We start from the raw sequence: 22,544 nt of genomic DNA on the forward strand, positions 1-22,544 counted from the left end.
ACCACGAGCCACTGAAACATCAAAAAGAGTTGCAGAAACTAGGGCTTGAGATGAAAGATCTTTGCTGTACTGCAGTCCAACACAGGACTCCTCAGAACGGAGCCCATGCTAACTATAAAGTAGCGTTCCATGTGTGAAGGGAATCAAAGCACTTTGATGGTATTAATGGGAAGTTCTTGATATAATTGATCAAAAGTTGTGTCGTTTAAAAACCCTTTATTTAAAATGATTTAATATAGTACCTAGCACAGAGGAGAAAGTAAACTCTCCATTGCTAAAAGGCTGTTTACCAATGACATATCCTGAAGGGCAGCCCTGTTATAAAAAAAAGGGGGGGCAGAAGCAGGCATAAGCCTCACTGCACTGTAGAGCACCAAGCAGTCCGAGGGTGAGAAGTCCTGTGCAGGGAGCTAGGACCAGGAAAAGGCAGCTCATGCCATACCTACCCAGCAGTCTCACTACCGCATTTCTATTTGGGTCTTCGCTCAAGCTGAGTATTTCTTAGAGAAGAAAGTGAAATATATACATAAAGAAAATAAAACAGAAAAAGAAAAGGTTGCACAGATCAGACTTTTCCACTCTGAAAATAAGAAGATAGTTCTTTTGTTTTTTCCTTTTTGTCTTCAGCATGGTGTTGTGGAAAGAGTGTGGGCTGTGGAATCTGACAGTTCTCAGTACGAATCCCAGATCTATCATGTACTAGCTGTGTGGTCTTGGGCAAGGAAGTCACTTTTTTTGAGCTTCTTCATCTGAAAACTTGAGTTCCACTCAGGGTTACCATGCAAGAGACGGCAAGTATCAACCACAGAACCTGACAAATGTTTACTCCTATACATAGTGATATCACAGTTCCTTTCCCATCTATTTTCTCCTTTCCAATTTCTTATTCATTAAAATATCTTTGGTTCTATAATTCTATAGTCATCTTTGATTTAATGTGACAATATTTACAGCACTTTTTTGTAAAATCAAGTCCTTAGCCTCAAAGAGTTCACAGTCCAGAGAATCACTTAAACAAAACACTAATACCAAACACTGGTTGTTATTCATTCAACATGTATTTTTTGAACGTTAACTGTAAGCAAGGCACTGTACCAAACTCAGAGAGCACAGAGGGCAAAGAGAACAAGCCCCACCCCTCCCCAGCTCCTGCCCACTCCACCCTCATCTCCCCCAATGCACACACACACCACGTTAAGAGGAGTAGCTCTTTTTCCACTTTCAATATCTACCTACTTCCTACCTATTTATTTCTTTCAAGCTCTCACATCTATCTTTACACCAACAGACATCACTGGTACCCTCAAAAAGCTGTAGCAATAATAAAGCAAAATTACCCTGAAATAGGATCTGTCAAAAATATCTAGCACATACATTTTTTCCCCTCACTTTTGGACATTTGCTAAGTTGGAAGAAAAGAACAAAGGAAGGAGGAGACTCATCCTTAATCCTGGATTTAGAAGACCCCCCTTCTTTGCCCAGTACTACACCTTATCCTATGGAGCTCCTAAGGAAACAGGGCATGACCTTGACAGCTCTGACTTCTACTTTGTTTCTGGCGATCTTACTTCCCACTGAGCCTTTGCCACCATGATTGATCAGGCTCCAATCTGCACTCATGGCCTTTGAACCCCCTCAACTACCCACAGGATCCTCATCTGCTTCATAATATAGGTAGTATGCTAAAAAAATAATAAAATAACACAACACACTAATAGTAATTACAATTCTTAAACCCTTGCGATACCTGATTTCTTCTAAAAAGCACATCTTTCACACCCATTGATATAATTTTCACAATAGGTAGAAAAGCAAGCTATTAAAACCACCATTTAATTGTGTGCAGAAGTGGAAAAAAAATCACCATCCATGTAATGGATGAGAAAACATTCAGGGGGTTAAGAGACTCACCAGGGTCACACGGAAGCACAGCTGGAACCCAACACCTTAAATATTGTTAGGTGTTTTTTTCCCCTTACTGTAAAATCCTTTTCATCTCACCCTTTGAAATGTTGGCATATAAGACCTTTAATTTCTTAGAGATTGCAGGTAGCATTACATATTTTATGATTCAGGTATCTGCTCTGAGTCTGAAAATTTTCAAATGCCCATAAGTTAAGGGCTCTACTAGAGATACACTGGATGTGATTCTATTAGGAAAACTAATAATTTCCCTATCTGTAAAATGGGGCCAATACTCCCTAGCATAGGATCCTTGTGAAGATGAACTGCAACAGCACATGGTGAGTGCTTCAGAGCACGCCTGACATGCTGTAAGCTCTATTATTCAGAGTAAATCATTTGCAGTCAGCAGCAGGCTTGTCACACTGCTTGTGTATTTTAATTAAGTCTATACTTCAAATAGGTTTTTCTATTTATCAAATATAAACTTTAAAGAACTAGAGCACCTTGGTTTAATGTTGGTTTTACTTTTTACCTCTGAAAGGCTGCCAACCATACTTTGCAAATGGAGGAAATACAGAATTTAAAATTCTTCCTCAAACAGTGATCTTTTCCAAGCTACACTTGAATCTATTTGGTTTCAATGAAAATTAAAGAGATAGGGAAAATGTGGGAAATATATTTTCACACAAAATGAACAGATCAATTCACAAAGCCAAAGCAAAGGCATATCATAAAAGCAAACAGAAAATTCTTAAATAATTCTTAAGAATTTCTAGCAAGAAAAAAAACTTGGAAAGAGAATCAAACATTACAAAATGTGCTGCTTTTGATCAAGAATGACTCATGTCAGCATATTATTTATTATTCTTAACCCAGAAAAAATTTTAACAATTAAAAGTAGCCACAGAAGTCTCTTCCTGGCCATGTGACCTTGTCGGGTTACTTCACTGGCCTGGATCTCAGTACCCACTTCTGTTAAGAAGGGGTGGAGAAGGAGTTGAATAGATAATTATTCTAAACCCCTCCAGGTATTCTGAGGAAAAGACTGGATGGAGCGGAGCTCGGTGCGATTTACTACTGCTGACCAGACACTCATGGAGCATCCCAGTGGTTTCAGTGGGAAGCACACCGCCATTTCTACTAGTTGCGGACTAATAGTCCAAACCTTTGCCTTTCAGTGGTTCAATCATTAACACACCTTTCTTGGTCACTGAGATAACTTTCCTCTACGAACTGCGTAAATATCCCACGATGTGTTCACAAGGTGTTTTGTTAATTTTCTTTCTTTTGAAAATTCTTCTAGCTGGGAGCCATGGGGCGGGGGGGCGGGGGATGAAAAAAATCTACACATTTCTCTCCAAAAGTAAGACGGCAACTCTGATGGCAAAGCAGGAGGAAAGGCCGGACAGAAAGAGCCCTGGGAAACAGGAGCCTGAAAGGAGAAATTGGCTCCTCCGGCTGCCTGTGGCGGGGGTCACAGCAAACGCGCGCGGCCGCAGGAATCCAGATCCCAGGCCGGGCCGAGGGGAAATCTAGAGGGAGGATAGGCAGGGGGAGCGGGATGGGGGGAGTACCAACAGGCGCCCCACCATGGGACCCGAAACGCTCACCCTGCCAGAAAGCAAAGCCGGGGTCTCAGGACCAGCAAGTAAAACTGCCCTGGTGATTTACGGATGACCAACTTGCAGCCCCTGGAGGGGAATAACTTCGGCCACGAACACCTTATTCACTGGTGCTAGGGGAGGACGGAACGCAGGACAGGAGCGCAGCCAAAATCCAGCACGGTTCCTTTGGGACGAGCGCGGGGGAGGTCCGCAGCCTGAACTAAGGGGGCTTTTTAAACCACTTACCCGGTTCTAGAGTGGGAAATCAAAGTCTCTGAGGGATCCCTCAGGTTCCACGGAAAAAAGGCACGGGCCGCGTCATCCGCGGCGCTTTCAGGCTCCGCCTAGCCCCGCCCCCAGGGGCGGGCCCGAGGAAGGAGTTTGGGCCTTTCCGGCCACCACTGGCTTCAATATGGCTGCCCCCAGGGAAAGGCGGGGTTAATGTGAAAATACAGACCCTGACTCCCTCGTCGCATGGATCGTAGCGCAGAGTTCAGAAGATGGAAGGCGCAGTGTCTGAGCAAAGCGGACCTCAGCCGGAAAGGCAGTGTGGACGAGGATGTGGTAGAGCTTGTGCAGCTCCTAAATGGGCGAGAACAGTTTTTCACCACCAGTTCCTGCGCTGGCCGCATCATCCTCCTAGACCGGGTGAGCAAGACCCTTTGTGTCCTTCCAGCGCCTGCCCTGTAGTGTGCAACACCAGGAGCCTTGTGCTCACCCAATGTAACACCCTGTCTGTGTTTGTTCTTCTGACCGGTGGTCTCGGTTTCTTTATCAAGGAAACTGAGAGGCTGACTTAAACCAGTGCTTCTAAAATTTTAATGTGTATGTCAATCACTTGGAGATATTTTAAAATACAGATTCTGATTCTGTAGGTCTAGAGTAGGGTCTGATCTGTATTTCTAACAAGCCCCCAAGTGATGCTGAAACTACTGGCCTTGGAATGATCTTGAGTTAAAAGGGTTAGAGAATTTTATTTTTTTAATACTAAGGAATTTTAAGGACTTCCCAGCCTGGCGAGGCGTCTGTCTTCTCGTTAACCGCTCTACCAAATCGTTGTTAACCACTTGATTGAAGATCGCTATGGTTAAGAAGTTCACTGCCTCCTAGTGGCTCACTCCGTTATTACAACTCTGGTAATTTTTATATTACCTGAGAAAGTACGTTAGTATGTAGTCTATAATAGTGGTCAGTCCCTCAGGCTTTGGAGTGATACTGCTTAGATTCTAAATCAGTTTTGGGTATTATTGGCTATGTGACTTTAGGGAAGTTATCTAAACTTAGCCCCTTCTTGTCCCATGAACTAAGGATAATAAAGAGTATCCACTTCATAGGGATTCTATGTAGAGGAAATGGGATAATTTATTTGAAACCTTTAGCACCGTGCCTGGCATATTAAGTGCACTGTAAAAGTTAGCTGTGTGTTCATTTTAACATTAGGACTGAATTCAGAGCATGGAAGACAGCACACTCAAATTCATTCTTTAGCTCCTCACTGACAGACCATTTGCCTGTCTCCCAGGTTAGCAGGGCCTGCTCATTCTTATATTGCTTCCATTGCCCCCTGAGCACTGGCACTCTTGCTCGTCTTGATCTCTCTCTCTTCCTCCATTTCTCCTGCCCTGTCTTACCTGGATTTCTGCAGTGGTTTCCTAACAGGTCACTGAACTCTACCTGTTCACTGAACTCTACCAGTCTTTCTACCCCAAACCATGTTACTTAACAGATTCCCCTTTCTGAAGCACAACTCTGTGCATGTCACTCATCTATGCTGAAATACTCTAGTATACCTTTCAGCTCTACTTTCCACTGTTTCTCTTCATCTTAATCTGTTTACTGAAACTATTCTCTTTTCTCTCTTATATTTATCTGCCTTTGCTCATGTTTATTTTTCCTAAAATGTCTTCCCCCATTTCTGCATATCTGAGACGTACCTCCCCAGACTCCCCTTTTCTACCTGAATACAAACACACACATCCATTTGGAAGCCATGACTATTTCTTCTGAACTGCCTTAGGACTTTTTCTGAACCTCTTTTCATTTTATGTATTATCTTATACCTTGTGTTTATTTTCACTTTGCCTTATTTCTGGAAGAATTTGGATCAACTTACAAACAGGCAATACAAAAAGAAAAATAAAAAGTGAGAAAATCTGCATAAAGGGAGTATAGATAAGATAAAGCAGAGATGGCATTAGTTCTCAAAATATACCACTAGACTCTGTAAATTTGCTAGAGGTGGGCCACACATTTGGCTGTAAGATTTAGAGCAGCCAGCATAAGATCAGAAACATAAGTCACTGAGGTCATTCAGTGAAAACAAATCAGTTATTTAGGACAAGCACAGCTCTTCTCCTTTCCAAAGCCAGACAGCAAAGTCCCCTGTGTACCCACTGTATAAAAGTTACGTTGTAAAAAAAAGAAAGAGAAAATGCATAACTTTAAGGAAAAAAAAAAGAAGTTACCTTGTAGAAGTATAGTGATTTAAAAGTGCATGTGTTTCCTGCATCCTCTTTCCAGTGTCCTTGAGGGTAGGATCTGTTTATAGCTAAAGTACCTCATAGAACTTAGCAAATAAACATTTTTCCAGTTAATAAGCAAAAAGTTATGTTAAAATATTTGCCCTCTCTTAATTTTGATCTTTCAATCCTAGCTCTGCCCTTTGGGACTACACATAAGGTCTAATCCAGAGGTCACAAATTTATGCCTATAGCGACTAGGGACATAGGAAGGTATGAACAGATCAGGTGTCAGTAAAAAGTGGTAGGTCCTGTGTGGGACTGGAACAGTGCTTTCTTACAAAAGGAATTCAAAAAAAATTTTTTTTAATATTGTGCTAATCATATAAAACAGCTAGAGTACAATTTAGGGGCTATTCGTGTACAGCCCCTTGTGATAATCCCTTTGCTCCTGACAAAATCATGACCGTATTTCAGAAAATAGTTATTAAGTTCTTTTACCTTAATAAACAAATTACTTTCTATCTCAAATAATTTGGTTTCATTTTTGTTAACATTTACGTTAACTTTACCCAAAAGCCTGTTGAATTGTTCTCAGTAATACTTAAAATCACGTGGGATTATTAATTTAAGAAAGCCTAAAATATGCTATACTTTGTACTTATTATTTTGTAAATATTATATGATAAATTAAATTATGTTATTTTTTCACTTTAGGGTATAAATGGTTCTGAGGTTCAGAAACAAAACTGTTGCTGGCTACTAGTCACACACAAACCCTGTGTGAAAGATGATGTGGTAAGTTTTTATATATAAATTTAGAAATAAACTTTAATTCACAGTCACTTTAAATACATATGAAAAGAATAGAAAATTCAAGGTGGTTTATGTATAGAATCATAATGACTGTAGATTATAAAGCCTAAAGAGAATTCATTACAATGGCTTTTTTTTTAGTTGTGGGAGGTTATTATCTGCCCTGGATTATTTAGTTTCCTAAATTAAAATGTTTAGATGAGTTCATATAAGTTTGCATTAGTCAGGCATTTTACATTACTGGCTCAGGTGCTTAAATGTTGTCTTCAAAGCTCACTCAGTCTCCATCTCCTTTGGGTACTGGTTCTCTCTGTATGTTTGCCCTTCTCTTCTGTGGCAGATAATCACTGTGGCAGGAAAGATAGCTGCCAGCAACCCCAGCAGAAAAAGATTTACTTTTTAAGATCCATGTATCATTTCCAAAGGACACTGAGTCATCCTTCCTGGTTAGGTGTTCTCCCCACTGAGATCAGCTATTTTTGCCAGCAGAATGGAATGCTATCCTTGATCACACCTAGGCACTTGGCGTCTCTGATATTATGATAGTGGCAGTGATGAGTGACAGGGTCACGCTTGACAGTGCCACCAGAATCAAATGATGTGAAGGAGGGAGGATGGTGCAGGGAGACTAGGCAGACAGAAGTAACAACTGCCTTATATAGCTTCTAGCTGAGACATGATAGTATATGTGTCTCAAACCTCAATCTAACAGCAAAACATTTAGATAGACCTTCTACTACCTTCTAGATCTTCTAGTCTTTATGTACCATATTCCTTAATGAAAAATCTGCTATGGAATTAAATAGAGTAGTAGTTGACTTTTTTGAGGTATGGTTGGAAAGAATGACACAGAAGGTTTATGAGAGAATTAGAAATCAGGTCTCTTAAAAGAATAAGCAGATCAATAAGTTTTGGAGAAAGAGGACCAAGAAAACAGAGTGAAAAGTTACTGTGGAAGGATGCAGAATGAGTGTGAAAGTTCCTTGGGAGAATTGAAGTTACACAGGATAAAGGGTCACCAAAGAACAGGATCATGTACTTGTGTCTGATCCTAACATTTTCCGTTTATTTAGATTGTAGCCCTAAAGAAAGCGAATGGCGATGCCATTTTGAAATTTGAACCACTTGTTCTTCATGTGCAGTGTCGACAGTTGCAGGATGCACAGATTCTGGTAAAATTTTATGATTATACTTGAATTTATAGGTATGTGAGTAGATTTAATTTTAAACTTTTAAATTTTCTACCAAAATTAATGCAATGCTAGTTTAATCAACTAGTGTTTTATATAATTATAGATTTGGGGTTATAAATGTTTCTGCAGTTTGTAGGGCTAAAGTGTTTATTTGATTAGCCAGATGTTCCAAATTTAACAAATTTATTTTCTTACAGCATTCAGTGGCAATAGATTCTGGTTTCAGGAACTCCGGCATAACAGTGGGAAAGAGAGGAAAGACTATGTTGGTACGACACCTTTTGGCAAAAAGCAATTTTTTGATCATGAAGTAATCCAGATTATTGAATAACCTTCTACTCAAATCTTCTTGTCATTCCCTTGCCCAGAAACCTTCAGTGACTGACTTTTCTGTACAGGGCGAAGTACAGAGTTGTTAGATTTACATTTGAGGTCTTATTTTACAATATTCCCCTCCATTTACTTTTAACTTGATTCTCTCCGTCCTCCTCATCCTAAATAGTCAAGGCCCAGTTTAATCAGCACCATGATGTAGTGGAAAGAATCACAGACAGGGGGTCTAAAGTCTTCTGCCTGGATCCATCAGGGACTGAATTGTCTCAGCTATATCAGGGATCTATCGAACTACTGCCCTAGGGCCACATTCAGCCCTCGGGTGGGCAGTTCTAGTACACCCATTTGATTAATTACTGTCTCAGGTTGCTTTTGTGCTACGATGGCAAAATTGAGTAGTTGTGACAGATATTATATGGCCTGCAAAGTTGAAAATATTTATTATCTATCCTTTCACAGAAGAGGTTTGCCGACCCCTGGACTAGAAGATCTTTAAGGCTCCTTCTAAGTCCCACAGCCTCTCTGAGTCCTTTCCTGGCCAAGCCAACCCCTAGTGATTTTGCCCTATTCTCTCTGATCACACGTGGTAGCTACTGTTTGTGTTTACTGTTTGGCATGATGTACATTGTTTGCTTTTGAACTACTTCAGATAGGCTTCCATTCTAGCTCCCTAGACTTTACTTTTTTCTATTTTTAACAGATAGCCTGTTTTCCAAAATGAGGTGGCTTAAGAAGAAGACATCTGTAAAGCATGACTAAACAGAAAATGAAAGCTCGTAGTACTGATTTGCATCCCCATCTCAGTCCCCACTGCATGTGGTGGCCCAGGCAAGAACAGAGCCACTCTTTCACCTTCTCTCCTTTATCTTCCATATTCAATTAGCGACAAGTCCTGTCCCATCTACCTCTGATTTCTCACTCCTGACTCCACCTCTCTAAGCCCTCTGCCACTGTGCCTGCTTGAGCCGTCATCGTCCCTCACCTCTATCTTTATAGGGGTCTCCTGACTGGTCTTCCTCCTACCCATCTTCTCCTTCAGTCCATCTAGCCAATACTGTCAAAATCCCCCTTTTAAAGAAGTCAAGGTCTCCTGGTGTTTTCTCAGGCCTTATTTATGCTCATGTTCTGCCAGCATACTTCCACCCCAGCCAGACAGAATACTATTGGTTATTTCCCAAATGTATTATGCTTTTCATGTTCCCATGACTATAGAAAAGTTAATCGTCTGGCTGGAATGCTCCCCTTCTCCCATTTTTACATCTGGTGAAATTACACTTACCCTTTAAAATTCCAATTCAGATGCCACATTTCCCATAAAACCACGACCTGTCTCAGTTAGTTGCTCCTCTTCTACATTTCCTTAGCATTTTGTGTGCACATGTACGTGCATGCATGCACATGTACACGTATGTGTTTCTTCTGTCATAGCACCATGATGTATTGTGATTCTCTGTTCACTTGTTTGTTTCCTGTTCAGAAGTGTTAGCTCTTTTAAGGGCAGGAACCATGTTATATTCATCCTGTACCTTCATACCTTACATGGGGCTTAGAACACTGCAGATGCTTAGTAAAGGCTTGTTGAATGAATTTTTATGCCTCATAATAGTTTTTGTTGTTTCTTAACCTATATCCAGTGTTTGGATTTACTTGGAATATGTTGACTGTTTCATCGGCAGCCCTAAAGCATTGAGAAAGCAGCCACTTTGTGAGATAGAAAAGGCATGGTTTATCTTGTAACAACCCTGCTCAAGCAGTGCTAAGAGGCCCTTTAGCATCCAGTCCATTTTGATTTTCCCTTGAAGCTTCTGTTGAGGTTTCATTTATTTATTTTCTTTAAATAGTGTATTAAAGCTCCCTTAGCTTTAGTGACAGTGATACTGTTAAGTTCATTGGATTCTTTGATAATATGTGCTTCTCTGAAAGACAATGTATAGAATGACTTGCTTTACAAATGATTTTATACGATGGGAAAATCTATTTGACTCTCCTTTGATTCAACTGTATTTGACTAAATTATATCAAAGCACAAACTTAAATGTTGTAATGGAGCTAAACTATATATAAACACAGCCCTGACTGGGACTTTTCTTTAGTTATCTTCAGTGTCTCTAGTACATAAGTCATCATATCTAAATTGCTCCTTGCAGGCTGTCCGGAGCACACATGGCTTAGAAGTTCCATTAACCCATAAAGGAAAACTGATGGTGACGGAGGAATATATCAACTTCCTGATAAAGATAGCAAATCAAAAAATGGAGGAAAACAAGAAGAGAATTGAAAGGTATAGTCTTACATGCCTAGGTCTTCTTTGAAACTATTAATATACACCATCTTCAGTTTATACTCCCAACTGCTTTTATATTTGTAGCCTTATCATGAATAATTAAGATGATGCAAGTAACTGATTAGAGTAGGCCAGACTGCAATGGGTACTAAATGGAGCATAAAGGGGAGGAAGCTCCATGGAGGATAGTGGGACACGTGACTGCCAGCAACAGGCATAAAGGAGAAACAGTCACTCAGGTAGGAGAGCCCAGCAGCCCCAGGGACCATAACTGATCCAGTTGAAGGCAGCCAGGGGGGAGGTACACTCTACCTCCTAGGTGTGACCTACTGAAGACTACCTAGAATCTCCTTTTGAGGAGAACAGCCTGGTTAATTTTAGTCTGATAAATATTTTATACCTCTGGCTAGCTCAGAACCCCGCTCCTGTCATGCATTAGATTTGAATTGGCATAACTGTACCAGTCAGAAGGACTATGGCTATCAAGTCACATCTTTATATTTCTCTTGTTCTTAAACTTCACCTCCTGGTAGATTAATTTTACATGACTTTCTTTTTCAACTTTTTCCTAAGAATAGAATCTTTGATGTAAAGAAGTGACTATTATGCTGCCTTTTATATATGAAGATAAATGCCACTGACCTACCATCAGTAAGATGTAAATTTCTGAGTTATTTAAGGACTGATGGTCATCTTGTTGTCATTTATTATTTTCTTTTTGCTTTTTCCCCCACCCCTTTGGTCACCTCACAACTAGCCAATCACTACCTAAATAACTCCTGAGTCATTCTTCTCTCCCCACCCTTCTTGCCGTGTTCTCTATTCAGGACCATTGCAGTAACCTTATTAGCTGGTCTCATAGTAGAATGCTTCCAGTATGTCTCTCTGCTAAGCCATTCTCCGTATCACCATCAGAATCCTGTCTGAAATGAAAAGGAATACTATTGCTTAATTTGCCTGCTTAAAATTCTTTAATACCTAGAACTTTTTATGAAGCAGCTAAGGCCAGAAGTGCCAATGGCAGCAGTGTGGCATGGTGGAAAGGGGTAGAAATGGGCTCCAGAGGCAGAACTGAGTTTGAATCCTGCTTCCCCCACAACTTACTCAACTCTCTTGGCTTCATTTTTCTTGTACCTACTTATCATAGAGAACAATTTTAGTATACACTAGATGGCATATGTATAATGACAGGCCCTGTCCGTGTTATGTCATGGATTCTTAGGATAGGATAGCCTTTCTCCTTGTTCACCGACTCATACAGAGAATAAACCTATAATCACATCAGTAGCCCCATCCAGGCTTTCTTAACCAGGGCTCCTTATTTGAACCACAGAATTAACAAAATTATTCGAGTGGCTATTTCTCAGTTCTCTCAACAGTGGTATATAACTTGTACTAGTCTAGATACATTGGAGAGAAGTAATTCATGACATACAATGGATGTCCTCAGGCATTAGGACTGAATTTTTTAGCGGAAGCCTGGCTGAAAAAAGCTGAGAGGTTACCTGGCCACAAGGTTCTTTGAGCAAACATTCTAAATATAGTGATGATTTCAAGTAAGCAACTGAAGGTACCCAGCCACTCCACCAGACTACAGAGTTTGAACTGTATGTAGGTACTTACTGGTAGCATTCCAAAAGTTGACTACGGTTGTTAGATAGTATTCTAGTGAGACTGTTTGCGAAAATGTACAAGGTAGCAAATCAGTTTCTCTGTTTCCTTACTTGAATTTCAATAAGATTATAAATATAGCCCAAGATCAACTAACTATACACCTGGTGAAGTTAATTGAGTCACGTTCACCAACTATAAAATCAAATTATGCTTTAAATCCATTGACTCAGAAATATGTTTCGAGATTATGGTGTGCATGCTGCTATCAAGAGAGTCATGCTCATCATATAAAATCAGTGAAAAATTAAAGAAGGGTAAAAAGTTTCTTAAGATACTGATTAGAAGATTACATGTGAATTCAGAAAGGGTGAACAAATTAGGGAGCTGCTTTGGAAACAGCTGTATATTCAACCAAATGCAGAGAAAGAGTTACTCTTCTGCTGTGGAAAAGAGAAAAAATAAACACTGGAGGTGATGAGTTCTGCAATCAGACGTTGAGTACTAAAATTGGTTTCTCACAGGACCAAAGTTTCATAATTCAAACAACTGTAATAAGAGAATTTTTAAAATTTAAAATCCTAATGTGTAACATTCCAGCAATAAGAAATATTCTTGAGATACGAAAATCAAAAGGTAAAATAATTTTAATAGAAAAAAAAGCCTCTTTTGTAAAAAAAACAATTCCTAAGCCCACTTCTTAGTGGGAAGAGTAAGAAAATTTCATACATAATGATTTCCAGGTAAAAAAATATGAAGTTTGGAGATCTATTTACCCATTACAAGTGGAGAGCTATCTTTGTAGCCATTAATAAGAGATCGGGACTGACTTGGGTTGGATGGAATTAGCCATGTTCTTCTCACCAACTGTAATAAGACAATAAATGTTAAATAAAATGTAGAATAAACAGAAATAGAGTTATAGATGTAGAAAACAATCTTATGGTTACCAGGGCAGAAGGGGGTGGTGGGAGGGATAAATTGGGAGGTAAGGATTGACATATACACACTACTATATATAAAATAGGTAACTAATAAGGACCTACTGTATAGCACAGGGAACCCTACTTAATACTACGTAATGACCTATATGAGAGAAGAGTCTAAAAAAAGTGGATATATGTGTATGTATAACTCATTCACTTCGCTGTACACCTGAAACTAACACTACATTGTAAGTCAACTATACTCCAATTTAAAAAAACATGGCATCTTAAAAAAAAATTTTTTTTAAATATAGAGTAAAAGGGCCAAATATATTGGCATATAATATTGATAAAAATAAAGCAAATTAGACTGAAAAAGTAAATGAATATTTCCAATGGTTGGTTTTTTTGTGGTGAAATATACATAACTAAAATTTATAGTTTTAACCGTTATACAGTTCATTGGCATTAGATACACTCACATTGCTGTGCAACCACCACTATCACTGCTGTTTATCTCCAGACCCTTTTCATTATCCCAAATTGAAACTCCATGCCCATTAAACAATAATTCTCCACTCCCCAAACTCCCAGCCCCTGGTAACCACTCTTCTGTTTTCTGTCTCTTATGATTTTGACTATTCCAGGTACCTCATACAAGTGGAATCATACAATATTTATCCTTCTGTGTTTGGCTTATTGCACTTAGCATAATGCTGTCGAGGTTTATCCATGTTGTAGTGTGATCAGAAGTTTACCTTATTTTTTTTTTTTTTGCGGGTTTGCTGTTTTCTTTTTTTTAATTTTTATTTTATATTGGACTATAGTTGATTTACAATGTTGTGTTAGTTTTAGGTGTATAGCAAAGTGTTTCAGTTATGCATATACATATATCTATTCTTTTTCAAATTCTTTTCCCATTTAGGTTATTATAGAATATTGAGCAGAGTTCCCTGTGCTATACAGTAGGTCCTTGTTGGTTATCTGTTTTAAATATAGTAGTGTGTATATGTCAATCCCAGACTCCCAATTTATCCCTCCCCCCACCTTTCCCCTTTGGTAACCATAAGTTTGCTTTCTAAGTCTGTGAATCTGTTTCTGTTTTGTAAATAAGTTCACTTGTATCATTTTTTTAGATTCCACACAGAAGTGATATCATGTTATTTGTCTTTCTCTGTCTGACTTACTTCACTTAGTATAATAATCTCCAGGTCCATCCATGTTGCTACAAATGGCATTATTTCATTCTTTTTAATAGCTGAGTAATATTCCATTGTATACATGTACCACATCTTCTTTATCCATTCATTTGCGATGGACCATTTAGGTTGCTTCCATGTGTTGGCTATTGTAAACAGTGCTGCAATGAACATTGGGGTGCATATATCCTTTCCAACCATGGTTTTCTCCAGATAGATGCCCAGGAATGGGATTGCTAGATCATATGGTAGCTCTATTTTTAGTTTTTTAAGGAACCTCCTTACTGTTGTCCACAGTGGCTGCACCACTTTACATTACCATGAATAGTGTAGGAGGGTTCCCTTTCTCCACACCCTCTCCAGCATTTATTGTCTGTAGACTTTTTGATCATGGCCATTCTCACTGGTGTGAGGTGATACCTCATTGTAGTTTTGATTTGCATTTCTCTAGTAATTAGTGATGTTGAGCATCTTTTCATGTGCCTCTTGGCTATCTGTATATCTTCTTTAGAGAAATGTCTGTTTAGGTCTTCTGCCCAGTTTTTGGTTGGGTTGTTTTATTGATATTGAGCCACATGAGCTGTTTGTTAATTTTGGAGATTAATCCCTTGTTGGTCGCATTGTTTGCAAATATTTTCTCCCATTTGGAGGATTGTCTTTTCGTCTTGTTTATGGTTTCCTTTGCTGTGCAAAAGCTTTGGAGTTTAGTTAGGTCCCATTTGTTTACTTTTGTTTTTATTTCCATTACTCTAGGAGACAGATCGAAAAAGATATTGCTGCGATTTATGTCAGTGTTCTGATTGCGTTTTCCTCTAAGGGTTTTATAGTGTCTGGTCTTACATTTAGGTCTTTCATCCATTTTGAGTTTATTTTTGTGTATAGTGTTAGGGAGTGATCTAATTTCATTCTTTTACACGTAGCTGTCTAGTTTTCGCAGCATCATTTATTGAAGAGACTGTCTTTTCTCCATTGTATAGTCTTGCCTCCTTTGCAGAAGTTTACTTCTTTTTAAGGCTGAATAATATTCCATTGTATTTAACATATATTGTTTATCCATTTATTCATCAATGGATGTTTGAGTTTTTTCTACCTTTTAGCTATTGTGAATAATGATGCTGTGAACATGGGTATACAAATATCTGTTTGAGTGTCTGCTTTCAGTTATTTTTGATATTTACCCAGAAGTGGAATTGCTAGATGATGTGGTAATTTTATATTTAATTTTTTGAAGAACCTCCATACTCTTTTCCACAGGAACTGCACCATTTTACATTCCCACCAACAGTATACAAGGGTTTCCTTTTCTCAACATCCTTGCCAACACTTGTTGTCTTTTGTTTTTCTGATAATTGCCATTCTGACAGGTGTGAAGTGATATCTCATTGTGGTTTTGATTTGCATTTCCCTGATGATTAGTGACATTGAGCATTATTTCATATACCTGTCGGTAAGAATTTCTGTTACATCACTTTGCTGCTTTCCTTCCTGTTTGTGGTGCTTTTTCTTAGCTTCCTTCTGGATTTCTCTTGTTATTCTATATGTTGGTTAAATGCTGTCGTTCTCCAGGATTCCTTTCCTGGCCCATTGCTTTAGCCACTTCCCCAGATACTGGTAGATCTTCCAAATCTCTCCTGAGTCCTGGGCTCATATGTCTAATAACCTATTGAATATATCTAACCAAAATATCCCATCAGCCTTTCCTTAATATCTTTCTTATCTTAATCTCAACCTCATTTACCCATTTCCTTGGTTCAAATTCTCATTATCATTTACCAGCATTATTACAGTTTATGCCTCAGTGAAAACAGAAATGTGAACCATATTAAATTACACTTGTTTAATTGCACATATGTCTTTTTTTCCCCAGTACAACTTGGTCACATTTGTATAGGACTGACTTTCCCCTCCCACCAACCAAACACATACCCATACATACACACACTTCAAATATCTCTCATCCTAAAACCTTATAGAGTGTCTGGCTCACAGTAGAAACCCAATAAATGTTTATTGAGTTCATCCTAAACAATAAAGGAACTTAAAAGTTAACACATTATATTGAGTTCACCAAAGGCAAAGACAGTTACTTATTATTTTCTGAGTGTCTGACAGGAGCATAGCGGTCAATAAATATTTGCTCAATTTAGCTGACAGACTCTAGCAGTAGTACTACTTTTATGGCTTCAAAGCCTTAGGGTGACTATTCTGGAAGATATAAAATGGCTTACTCATGGGGCAAGCAGGAGTAGGCTCTTGCTACACAGTCCAGGCAAGAATTAACAGGACCCTGAGTAACAAAATGAATGGGAGAGATACTGCAGAACATAACCCGAATGTGGCAGCAGATAGAAATGGGGGGAGAAGAGAAGGAGTCAAGTCTTATTTTTTAAAATGGAACTAAAGCTAGTAAATAAATAACTCCCTATATACTTAAGATCAGAGAAGTAGATAATGAAGATCAGAGAAGTAAATAGTGAAAACACATATTTTCTGATAGTTCCTCCTTGGATGTCCCCTCCCTTCAATTTTTCCTCTCATAATTCCTCTCCCTTTACTAGCCAGCTTCCACTCATTCTTGCAATTCAGCCCAGGCATTGGTTTTTTTTCCAAGGAATATTTCATGATCTTTCATGGCACGTTGAGTGTATCTTTACGGCTCTGCAGCCCCCATTAAACCCTGAGCTCCCTGAGGGCACAGACCACATTTCTTATCTGTTTCTAGCACTGGCACAGGCCCTGTCACATACATGTTTTTTATTTATTTATTTATTTATTTTATTTTTTTGCAGTACGCAGGCCTCTCACTGTTGTGGCCTCTCCCGTTGCGGAGCACAGGCTCCGGACGCGCAGGCTCAGCAGCCATGGCTCAGGGGGCCAGCCGCTCCGTGGCACGTGGGATCTTCCCGGACCAGGGCACGAACCCATGTCCCCTGCATCGGCAGGTGGACTCTCAACCACTGCGCCACCAGGGAAGCCCACATACATGTTTTTTAATAAAAAATTCTAGAGCTTAAAATCAGTTAAAAATCCAAATACATGATATATGAGAATAGCCTTCTTTTGTTATTTGTTAATAATGGAAGACTTAAAAGGGTATGAAATTGTGCCTAGATTTCATTAATTTTATGTTCCTATTTCGGAAGTCAACGAAATACCAGCTTTTCATTGCACATGGTCCTCTAACAGATCCGAGAAACAAGAATTCATTTTCCCAGGACTGTTCTGAAAAGTTCTCTCATGAAGAGAAGTATATACAGGTTGCCCTATGTCATGATAGTCTTGACAGTGGAAGCAGAAAAACTGAAGACAATTTGATTTTCTTTTGAGGGGGGAAAAAAACAGTTACCTGAGCATACATTTCTTTTTATACTCCAAACTCTTTTTGTTGCCTTTGAGAGCTGAGAAAATTACACTTTGAGAATTGGGCTTTAGAATGCTGTATAAAGGGTCATATCATGAGAAGAGAACATGTAATTGGAAAACAAATTTCTGACTTACTGAGTAAGATAGTTTCCCAAAGGACATTTTAAAAGTTCCCTTAACCAAGGAAAACAAAAAAGTAGTTGAAGTTTTATTCTTGGCTTTCAACATGGAAAGGTCTTTGTTCCACTTTACCAGTTGTTTTTTTGGTACCCCAAGGATATAGCTTTGAATTCTTAGGTTGTTTGATAGAAGATTAAAGTAAGGCACCTGTTCCTCTTTAATTACTTTTTAATGTAATTGACAAGGTATTTTACACAGCTGTTAATTCTCTGTGATCATAAAAGAGGAATTTAGTCTTATCTTTAATTTTCTAGGAATGCAGTAGAATCCAGAGAAAAGACTTGGTTACCTAAGTTTAAAGAGCAGGGTTGGGTAGAGAGTGATAGAAGATAAAGTTGCACATCATGAATAACCTCTTGTTATCAGATAAGGGTGATTCATACCCTTTTGTAGCATGCTTGGATTTGATTTAGATAAAATGAGTTATGCTACTGGGTCATTTTTTAAAACCATTCTAAATAGGCATTGTGGAAGATGAGAAGAAAACCAGTCATTGAAGTCACCCAGAAAGATGGCAGGACCTGGAGACAAAGATAAAGCCAAGTGTAGAAGTTTCCATGAATGTAAAGGACTGAACAGAATATTGTTAGATAACCAGAGGGGCACATGAAGGAGTTTAGTCTGGCAAACTGTTGGTGAGGCAGGTGAATTCTGACCTTATCACTCGACTCTGAGGCAGGGTATGGAAATAATAAGCAGTCTTCACTTAAGAGGAATGCAGGGCAGTGGTGTCTTTGTGGGAAACCAGGTTTCAGTTAAGTAAGGATATAAGGAATGCATTAAATGAAAAGGTTGTTACCATGTTATGGGGTCTAAAAAATTAAACATCAGTTAATTTTTTCAAAGCCTTTTGCTATAACTCTTAAAATACTGTTTTCCCTTTTACTGTACCTCCCTCTTTGAGATTGATTTATTCATTTTAGAAATATCAATTAGCCCTTATTATCTGCCAGGCATGGTGCTGGATATCAAGGTGTACAGTGATGAGTATATAAGTTCTTGAAATATGGATAGGATATTAGTAATCATGTTAGGTATATATTAGCATTGTGTGGAGTATTTGGTAAGAGGTGATTATCTTGGGTTTTTAAGGGCAGTTTTAGAGCTTTTGCAAGCAGAACTTAGCCTGTTCATTGAATTAAAGAAAGAAGAAAATTGGCCCAAATAGCAATCTCTTCTGCAGATGTCAGAAATTTCCTGTCATAGCCTCCCATTATAATAGGATATTAAAGCATGATGAGATCCCGACAGTGGCAAAGGCGTTCTCAACTTTTAGATCATTTTATTTGGGGCCTAAGATAATACATCCATATTTACCTTTTTTGTTCAGTAGTTATTTATTCACTTATTTGGCATATTTTTACCCAAGTGTGGCTGTACTGTACTCCATGCTAAGAATATAACAGAAGACAAGATAGATGGAGTCCTTGGTCTTATGGAGTTTATATTCCGTAAAAATAGTCGTTTTTGAGAACTTACTCGGTGCCAGGCACTGTGCTAGGTACTTACATATATATCCCTCCGATAGCCCTGCTAGGTACAGGATAATAGCTAGTTTTATAAATGAGGAAATTGAGAGTCAGTGAGGTTGGAATTAGCCAACCTCAGCTTTCCCAGGGGACCACTCGTGTGAAGCACACACAGCATACCAAGCCATCCTGCTGCTTTCCAACGTATGCTGAAAACTAACAAAAACTCCAGCAGGAAAATGAGTAAAGGAAAAGAATAATTTACATTAAAAAATTAAAATAGCTAATAAAAAATGTTCAATTTCACTTTCAAACAAAGCAATGAAAATATAAATAATGAGAGACCGTAATCACCTATAAGTAAAGCATGTTTTTTGATGTAATATTCACTGTATGAGTGAAGTGGTCTCTCAAGTTCTGCCCTTAGAAGCATATTTTTTGAACACGCATTCTGGAAAACAGGTAGTACTTATCAAGAGCCTTAAATATTTATAACCTTTAACCACGCAGTTACATTTCTAGGTATCTATCCTAAATAGCTAGAAACTCAGATCACATTATTTCCAAAATGTTTATCACATTGTTGTTTGTATTGGGAAAATTTGAAAGTAAATTAAGACCAATCTAAGTGGCATAATGTTATACTACCATTAAAAAGTATTATTTTGTAGTTCATTTAGTGATATGGAAAGTGTTTTCAATAAATATTAAATCTGAAAAAACAATGTAAAACTTTATATGTAATATCACAATTGTATAAAAGACAGTAGGTGTATGTATACATGTACAGATGTATTAATTCAGAATACACTAATAAACTGGAAAGAAAAAATATGAGAGTCATTATTTTTAGGTAGTTATGTAAAGGTGATCTGTATTTGTAACTTCACATATTTTGCAAATTCTCTAAAATGAGCCTCTATTACATTTATGATTCTTTTGAAAGAATATATATTTTCTTTTTTTTTAATCTTTGTTTGATTCCTATATCTGGAATAGAAATTAAGGTAGGATAGAGGTTATCAAGAGGTGATTCCAAACCAGTTTTCAGGACTGTACTTAAAGAACTGAAACATTTCTTTTCCTAAGTAAAAAATCATAAAAGCAAGAAGCACGTTATTTCTGTGATTTATTCTATATCTTGAGGTTAATATGAGACATCAGGTTTATGTAATTTATAAATTCTAGGTGTATTTCATTTTGTTTCAGAACACACAGATATAACAATAATACTTTATTTCTTTACAGGTTTTACAACTGCCTACAACATGCTTTGGAAAAAGAAACTATTTCTATGACCTCATATCCCAAAGAGAAAATCAAAGAGAAAAATAACTCATCATGTACTCACAAGAAAAAAAGAAACCCAGAAAAAGCATGTGGCAAATATATTACTGAAGGAAATAATAAAGAACTTGAAATTGATGATCATGATGATCCAGGAATCAGTGTTACTATCTTCCCTGAAGATTACTGAGATTTGGTTCTGAAGTGTCTTGGTAGAATAATGTTTCTAATAGATATTATAAAGCTGCTCTTTATAGGAGTATTTTAGTTAGTTGAGTGTATCAGCCTTTCAGAAAAACAAGATTTAATTTTTCTCTATATTTTAGGGAAACCCTTAGCTTTTAAAAATAGCTGTGTATAATATCAATATTTGCTCTTAAATACCATTGTTTTTAGTCACATAGTCATTGCAAAAATAAAATTATGATTTTTAATGCTTATCCTTAAGTTTCAGTTTCTACTTCTGTAAAACAGAAGAACTATAATACCCTTTCAAGAGAGCCTTAACATTAGGAATATTAGAGTATAGGTCCTACAGTAGGACCTTGTTTATCCATTCTATATATAGTAGTTTGCCTCTGCTAATCCCAAACTCCCAATCCTTCCCTCCTCTGCTTCTCTCCCTGTTGACAACCACAAGTCTGTTCTCTATGTCTATGAGTCTATTTCTGTTCCATAGAAAAGTTCATTTGTGTCATATTTTCGATTCCACATATAAGTGATATCATATGTTATTTGTCTTTCTGACTTCACTTAGTATGATACTCTCTAGGTCCATCCATGTTGCTGCAAATGGCATTATTTCATTCTTTTTATGGCTGAGTAATATTTCATCGTGAATATGTACCACATCTTCTTTATCCATTCATCTGTCAATGGACATTTAGGTTGTTTCCATGTCTTGGCTACTATAAGTGCTGTTATGAACATAGGGGTGCATGTATGTTTTCGAATTATAGTTTTGTCTGGATATATGCCCAGGTTTACTCCTTTTTTCTATCATGGCTCTGAACTCTCTCTTTGGCCTTTAAAGTAAGATACTAATATTTCCCTTAGTCATTTTGAGTCCTCCATCTTCTTGCCATCCTGCAACATTTGGCCCCATTAACACTCTTAGACCCCTGAATCTGCCCTTTCATCAGCATCCTGAATGCTTTCTTCCCAATCATTTCCCTGTTTATAGTGAATCATCAGTTATTTTTCTCTCCAACACTTTAATATTTTTCAACATTTATTGCACCTTAGAATCATCTTTAGAACCTTGAAAAAATGCAGAAAAGACCTGAGAATCTCCAGGGATAAGCACGTGTATTTTTTCTTTTAAAGCTCTCAAGTCGTTCTCTAATTGGAAACTAAAGGGTAATAACGCTGTAGGCATTCCCAAGTTTCTGTCTTTGGCCTTCATCTTGCATTCCTGTCTGCACCCCAGCTAACTCATCCATCCCAGTAGCCTTCACCTCTGAGACAATGACTCCCGCCTCTCCTGTCCTGGTCTGTCTCCTATGCTCTGACTAACTGCTGGGCCTCTCCAGTAGAGCTGTTACTTTTCAAGTGTTCTCTTGTTTGACTGTTTCCTGGTTCTTTGGCTAGAGAAGCAGACTTTTGTTGGGGCTTTTTGTTTGTTTGTTTGAGCCCATTGACATTTCCGGGTTGCTGGCTTTTCCAATGCCCAGTCTGGGATATGTGAGGTAAAAAGAAAACCCAGGGAACTCACAATTATGTTGTTCTTTAGGTCCCCAAATCCCTAGCTGGTCTACCTTTCCCTTGTCACCTCTCAGAGTCTTCTTATGTTTATTCTATACATAGTGTCCAGAGTTTTTATTTTTATTTTTGGCTGTGCTGCGTGGCTTGCAGGATCTTAGTTCCCCAACCAGGGACTGAACCCAGGCCCCAGCAGTGAAAGTGCCAGGTCCCA

At 38.2% G+C, this 22,544-nt stretch overlaps 2 protein-coding genes across 6 annotated transcripts in view; one reads left to right on the plus strand and one right to left on the minus strand.

Moving 5' to 3' along the window:
• CRYZ (crystallin zeta) overlaps positions 1-3,984 on the minus strand; it is a 25,044-nt gene extending 21,060 nt beyond the window's left edge. The window contains exon 1 of one of the 3 annotated variants that reach the window (XM_079927753.1): positions 3,967-3,984. The gene's annotated coding sequence lies outside the window, so the exon portion shown is untranslated. Of the gene's footprint in view, positions 1-3,755; positions 3,875-3,966 lie in introns of those variants that run through there. The other 2 variants (XM_079927752.1, XM_079927751.1) reach the window with 2 other exon arrangements.
• Positions 3,971-21,221, plus strand: TYW3 (tRNA-yW synthesizing protein 3 homolog). 3 transcript variants are annotated; one of them, XR_013829207.1, is made up of 6 exons: positions 3,971-4,157; positions 6,686-6,766; positions 7,858-7,956; positions 8,175-8,246; positions 9,011-9,138; positions 10,458-10,582. XR_013829207.1 is itself a non-coding variant. In XM_079927769.1 (6 exons), the coding sequence occupies exons 1-6, from the start codon at positions 3,984-3,986 to the stop codon at positions 20,817-20,819; spliced, it is 789 nt and encodes a 262-aa protein (XP_079783895.1). In that variant the 5' UTR covers positions 3,971-3,983; the 3' UTR covers positions 20,820-21,221. The 3 variants fall into 3 exon arrangements, 2 of the variants coding, with proteins under 2 accessions (XP_079783895.1, XP_079783896.1); XM_079927769.1 differs by lacking the exon at positions 9,011-9,138 and adding an exon at positions 20,591-21,221 and having other exon boundaries at positions 10,458-10,591; XM_079927770.1 differs by lacking the exons at positions 8,175-8,246; positions 9,011-9,138 and adding an exon at positions 20,591-21,221 and having other exon boundaries at positions 10,458-10,591.
• The last annotated feature ends 1,323 nt before the right edge of the window (positions 21,222-22,544 follow it).

The sequence above is a fragment of the Stenella coeruleoalba genome, assembly GCF_951394435.1.
Source record: "Stenella coeruleoalba genome assembly, chromosome: 1".
In the NCBI taxonomy this organism is placed as follows: Eukaryota; Metazoa; Chordata; class Mammalia; order Artiodactyla; family Delphinidae; genus Stenella; species Stenella coeruleoalba.

Coding starts and splice junctions, on each gene's coding strand:
- TYW3 (XM_079927769.1), top strand. CDS start 3,984: ATGGATCGTAGCGCAGAGTTCAGAAGATGGAAGGCGCAGTGTCTGAGC. Junction 4,158..6,685: donor GCATCATCCTCCTAGACCGG/GTGAGCAAGACC, acceptor TTTTCACTTTAG/GGTATAAATGGTTCTGAGGT. Junction 6,767..7,857: donor CCTGTGTGAAAGATGATGTG/GTAAGTTTTTAT, acceptor CCGTTTATTTAG/ATTGTAGCCCTAAAGAAAGC.